The sequence below is a fragment of the Sphaeroforma arctica genome (genome assembly GCF_001186125.1).
Source record: "Sphaeroforma arctica JP610 unplaced genomic scaffold supercont1.311, whole genome shotgun sequence".
In the NCBI taxonomy this organism is placed as follows: domain Eukaryota; class Ichthyosporea; order Ichthyophonida; genus Sphaeroforma; species Sphaeroforma arctica.
The window spans coordinates 66,681-72,986 of NW_014040247.1; the positions used below are offsets into that span (position 1 = coordinate 66,681).

Consider the following 6,306-nt stretch of genomic DNA (forward strand, 5'->3'; position numbering starts at 1 on the left):
TGTACTTGTCATTGTGGGCTTTTGTGTGTTTGTCGTGGGTTGATTTATGTACGTTGTTGGCATATGGGTAGTTGTATTGAAGTCATTATTTCTATTGATATACTTCCTTCTATACGTGCAGGGTTTAAGGCCCTTACGCATGACGTGTTCCATTAGGTAATACTTTGCTACGCACAATAAATGATTTTTCAGAAAGAACAAGAATGGAATTTTTGTTCTGCACCCCTCGACTTGTTAGACTGCATGCTTGAGTGCTTTTAATGCGTCATCACACTCTTTTGTCCACAAGTCTCCTTGTTTGCCTTTATGACATCTGAAGTGTGATACTCCATCTGAAAAGGAGTTTACAAACCCACACATGCTGTTCACATCTCTTCCTGTAGCTGATTTTCGCCAACCTAACAGGTGTTCCACCTTACCGGGGACGATTTTAATGCCTTCCCCAGATATACGATACCCCAAGAGCTGTATTTCGCTCATGGCGGAGTGACATTTCTTCTCGTTAATCTAGAAGTTTTGTTCATTGAGTCTGAAGGACTCGCCTGACTAGTGCGGCATGCTTGCCCTTAGTCTTAGAAAAGATGACTATGTCATCTATATTGACTTGCATGTTTGGCATGCCTGCAAACATTTTCTCCATTACTTGTTGGAAGAATGCTGGTAAAGAGTGTAACCCGAAAGGTGCACCTCTGAACCTGTATTGTTTCTCTTTCCACGTAAAACTAAAGTATTTACGATGTGGTTCATTTACCTGCATTTGATGGTATCCTTGTGTAAGGTCTATAGTTGTAAATACTGTAGCACCTTTCATCCTTCGCAGTAGCTCGTTAACACGAGGTAAGTGAAAACTATGAGTCGGCAATAATTTGTTTATCGGACTCATATCTAAACATACTCTGACTTTCTTAAACGATCCGTCAGAGTTATGTTGGTCTAAGCTAGCAGTACCAAGTTAACTGGCGTCTGCTGATAGTTAATTTCTATCACTCCATTTGCTAACCTTTCTCAACTTTTTCTTTTATCGCAGCCTCGTGCCTCCAGGATACATAGTTCCTTGAGGTACACTTCAACTGTGTAAAGTCTACCTTGGTTATGTCAAGGCTGACATATCCGTCGTTAAAACAGAAATTTGCCCAATCTGTAATCTTTCTCTTCTTATTAACTAGAATCAGATCTATGATTTTGTTCTCAAAGTCGGGTATTACTGCCTTGACTGCGGCTGACGGGGGCTTATATGGCTCCAGACAGCTATCGTCATACTTTCTTGATCAAGGTGATACAATGTTCATGAAAATTATCATGGACGAGGATACTTCTATCAAGACCCAGCCACAACACTACAGTAGCTGTTATTCTTTTGTGCTGCGCGTGCAAAACAGGAAGATCGCATAGACCTTCAACAACTGTACCCAAAACTTCAGTGGTAACAATAGCACTAAATTCATTGCTAACACAATACTTACAGGCACCACTCGGTCCACAAAAATTTCAGACATTCTCGCATCAGGGAATGGCATAAGATCACTTGAATATGTATCCACTTGTCTAGTCCCTCGTATTTGACTTCTGCCCCTCTTACTCTTTGCCCATCTACCTCGATCCTCTGCATGATCTAATGTGAGCCCTCGTCGCTGTATATATGTTGCGCTACATTTACGCATACTATGCGTACCAAGTTCACTTATCTCTCATTTGGCCTTAAACTCGGGTAAAGAGATAATTGTTTTGATTCTACTGCGTGACATGTCGGTTCTTAATTTCTCGTCTCGCCCGGTCGATCCATTGGAAGTGAAAATATAGCCGAGATTTAAGTTGCTATATGTTGAACAACCACTAAATCAATCAATGATATCCAAGCACAACTTGTCTACTCATCTGCGATTTCTCAGCAGTTTTCGCTCCTAGTTATCTCAAGAAAAAACTCATCAGGATGGTCTTCGTTGTATTTTAGATTACTGTATGTGATATTCGTCGCATCATCTACACGACATATCAACTGGAAAGTCCATGTCTATAAACCATGTAGCCCGTTATTAATTCAGAATATGGTATCATTTGCGTGTCAGGATACTCTTCGCCCTAGTTTTTTTCTGGCCTCCAATACCACAAAAACCGTCTCATATTCTTGGCATATTCTACCATAACTTTAGCCTGCACCATCTTTATGTGAACAAGTATGCTATACTTATGAACAATACATGCACATAGTGTGTTTATTTGCTTATTTATATATTTTACTATCTTGCAGCTTCGCACGGTGTTAAATGTGCATACGACCTTTGCGAAAAAGTGTGATTTCAAAAGGTCAAACAGGGTTGTACAAAACGCTACATTTGTACTACCTGCTGTATAACTGATGAATTGATGAAAGCTGAAAAATACCTTTGCAATTTGAGTCAATTTGTTAAGGTAGTTGCAAAGTTATGTAATGAAAAAGTAGTACAGAGTACAGCCAATCGGATCCAACGAATCGTCATTATACCATCGCGGAGTATGACCATGGTCGTACAACCGATATAATACGTAAGTATTTAAATAATACTAAATACTTAGGGATAATACCATTTATTTATTTAAAAAAAAGACAAGTTATAATGTATGTATAATGTATGAACATATGGTATGGCTCTCATAGCCGTTGTAGTGGTTCGGAAAGATCGATGGGAAGTAAAGGTTAGTAAATTCCCGCTTGAAGCTTGGGCCAAGTGAGTCGACGATGGAGGATATGCGCTGAGTCAATTCGGGCCGGTGCTGACAGAACACTGATACCATCGAATGTGCCATGTATTCGCTTGCTGACCTACTAAGTAGCGTACCCACCTCTGGGCTCGGGTCTGCGCCGTGTAGTGCCGTGGAATGCGTTGATGCAGAGTACGTAGAAGAGGAGAGAGTAGTAGAAAGAGAGAGTGTGTGTGAGAGAGTGTGTGTGACTGACTGACTGTGTGACAGACTGACACTGACAATGTCTCTGAATGACCAAGTCACCAGAGTCCCAGTCTCCCAGTCTCATCACTCACCCAGCAGCCGGGCCGCAGGGCGCAGGGCCCGCACAAAACCATAGCCTTGTGAAAATTAGACAAGGCAAAACAGTAAACACCACAACAAAAGAGAAGAGAGAGCGAGAGACAGACTCTCAGTCTCAGTCTCTCAGTCCTGAGTCCTCAGACCTCAGTGACAGTCTCTCACTCGTCGTCTTGCAGGCCACTGCTCTGAAATTATCTCACCGCCCTTGCGCAGATATATTGATTATATTCTCAAGATATCAACCACCCACTCTATTTAAACGCTTTCAGTCCCCGCGGCGACCCAGCCGTGTTTTGTTGTCTTTTTTTTAAAGAAGGGTACTGTATATTAAAATAAATACAAACATAGCCTTCTAAAATAGATCAATAAATACAAACATAGCCTTCTAAAATAGATCAATAAATACAAACATAGCCTTCTAAAATAAATCAATACAAAATAGTAATAAAAATAATACCTATGGCCGTATTTAAAACTACCTATGAATTGCGCTTTTGCGATGCGGTTCCGATTAGGCGATTGATTTACCGACACTGGGTGCCGGAGTGGCCGTATTGTATCTATTTATTTTTCCCACAGTGTATATAAAATCATGTGAGCGAGGGTGCGTAGTGTGTATTTAACTGTATAAAATCTGATTGGATGGCGATGCAGGGGCTCCAGGCTGGGCAGGGTGTGTGAGTCGAGTTTTTAGTTTTGTATGTATCTTTACGTGAGTTTTGCATGTATCAGTATCTACGGGCCTACGGCCCCCTACGCCCTACGGCTACCAGCAATCCAGCAAAGCCTTCTAAAAATTTAACACTGCCAGATAAACAAAATACACAAATCGTATGTACATATTTTATTCTACTGAATAATATCAACTACTCATCGAGTTGTGCTCAGATGTACTGATGTACTCAACTGCTTACAGCTCACCTCCCCCTCTTTTCGGCTCCTCTCTTCTTGTTGTGTGTGCGAGAAAGTGTGTTTGCCTGCGCCCAGCAGGCAGCAGCCCAGCGGGGTTTTAAAAAATGATAGCAAAGTGCTCGTATCAATCTCCTCTTTTTATTGGTACTATGAATCATCCTATCCAATCAATATATATATAACCCACAAAATATTATCCCTACATAAGTATTAATTTTCCGTAGAACAAGCTCTTTTTGTTTTTGCCAGAAACGGTTTACGTTGGTTTTTATTGTTTTAAAAAAACAAACCATTTGCTCTTTTAAAAAAAATTATATTGTTTTTTTTATCTACAAAACAAATAGCTGCGAGGCCGATTCTATTTTTAAAATATTTACGACTGTCACAAGTTATTTATTTATAATATATACTTTTTTTTGTTTTTATATTGTTTTTTTTTGTATTTTAGTAAAAATCGGCGAGCCTTTGAGATCACCGACTCAACTGTGTGTCGTGTAACTGGCCTGCGGGCTGCGAGCCGCGCAGTGCGCGACAGGGGGCCTTGTGTTTGAGTATGTATTCGTGCATATTAAAGGGTCTTTAGTGTGTATGTATCATGTATAAGAGTCTTTAGTGTGTGTGTCTGTGTCATGTATAGGGGTCTTTATTACGTGTGTATGTGTCATGTATAGGGGTCTCTCTAGTGTGTGAGTATGTATCATGTATAAGGGTCTTTAGTGTGTGTGTATGTATCATGTATAAGGGTCTTTAGTGTGCGTATGTATCATGTATAAGGGTCTGCGTGTGTCTGTGTCATGTATAGGGGTCACTAGTGTGTGTGTATGTATCATGTATAATGGTCTTTAGTGTGTGTGTATGTATCATGTATAGGGGTCTTTAGTGCGCGTATGTATCATGTATAAGGGTCTGTGTGTGTCTGTGTCATGTATAGGGGTCTTTATTACGCGTGTATATGTCATGTATAGGGGTCTCTAGTGTGTGTGTATGTATCATGTTTAAGGGTCTTTAGTGTGTGTGTATGTATCATGTATAAGGGTCTTTAGCGTGTGTGTATATGTCATGTATAGGGGACTTTAGTGTGTGTATATGTATAATATGCATAAGGGTCTTGAGAGTGTGTATGTCATTCATAATGGTCTTTAGTGTGTGTGTATGTGTTGCACTCATGTCCTATCTACTAGGTCCCGTGGCTCCCGCCTGTGGGTTCACATGTCCACCAAAGGCCTAACAAGGCCCTGTTTTCGGGTACAGGAGCATTGAACTCCTCTTGCCCTCTCTTCATAGACCCGAGATATCGTCAAGGACTTCATGAAGGGCTTGCTTGAGACCACTCTGACCTACACCATGCACCGTCAACGAAAGGCGTTCATGGCTATTCTGGTTTATGCCATGAAGTTCTTGGGCAAGCGTTGTATGGGTTCTGATGCCCAGCGAACGCGTTTGCTACGGAGAAAAACCCCTAAAACCCCCTAACCCTAAACTCTGATATATTAACGAGATGAATAGTAGTTTGTAATTGACTTTTAGTGGCGCTTGCCCATAGGATATATAAGTGCATGCGAATAGCCATAGCCTTGTAAATCATACAGGAATAGCGGGTGGCTGGAAAACCCTAAAACCCTAAGAACCCTTAAATCCTAGCGAGTTGTAGCGACAGATTTGGCCTAAGTGGCGAATAAGCAAACGTGGGGGAGGATACTCATACAGTGTACCAAGTAAAGTAGACACACAAACAGAGAAGAAGTCACATCGGCTATTACAATGTAAAGATAGAATCAAGTGTCACTAATAAAATATGAAGGTAGAGAATAGACCTTATATTCATCTCACATGAGTGTCAATAATAAGATACAAAGGATGAGAATAGACCTTATATCTCATACCAGTATATCTCATACCAGTGTCACTGATAAAATACAAAGGTAGAGAATAGACCTTGTATCTCATATCAGTGTCTGGCTTGTCCTTTTTAGGGCCATCGATCTCACTTTACGTTGGTACACACAGCTAAATCAAGCCCTAAAATCCTATAAGTGGTTTTTCTCGTAAGGGCTTTCAATCCACATTTTACTACATGCGTCGTGTCACTATAGTACAGTGCTCGGTTTATCAGGCTCGTTGGCCCCGAAGCAACGCACAAGTGCATGAGCAATGCATTTCAGTAGATGAGCCGTTCATTACCAATCGCCACCGCCTTCCGCCAGCACTTGGTCCTTCTTGGTGATGCCCATTTGTTTGCTCTGGTCACCCTCCAGCTTGGGACACTGTACAGCCGCAAAAGAAAAGAATCGTCAGTTACATATAACACAACAATCCCACACCATGCACGCAAAAATCCAAAAGGATTAAATGTTGAGAAAGTAGCACGCA

The 6,306-nt window shown here is 41.0% G+C and overlaps 1 protein-coding gene across 1 annotated transcript in view; it reads right to left on the reverse strand.

Moving 5' to 3' along the window:
• Positions 1-6,113: 6,113 nt before the first annotated feature.
• The window catches only part of SARC_05083 (hypothetical protein), a gene marked incomplete at both ends in the record, with an annotated part of 5,841 nt that continues 5,648 nt past the window's right edge, over positions 6,114-6,306 (reverse strand). Inside the window, one exon of the mRNA XM_014301070.1 lies at positions 6,114-6,200. Coding sequence (XP_014156545.1) covers positions 6,114-6,200 — 87 coding nt within the window. The remainder of the gene's footprint in view (positions 6,201-6,306) is intronic.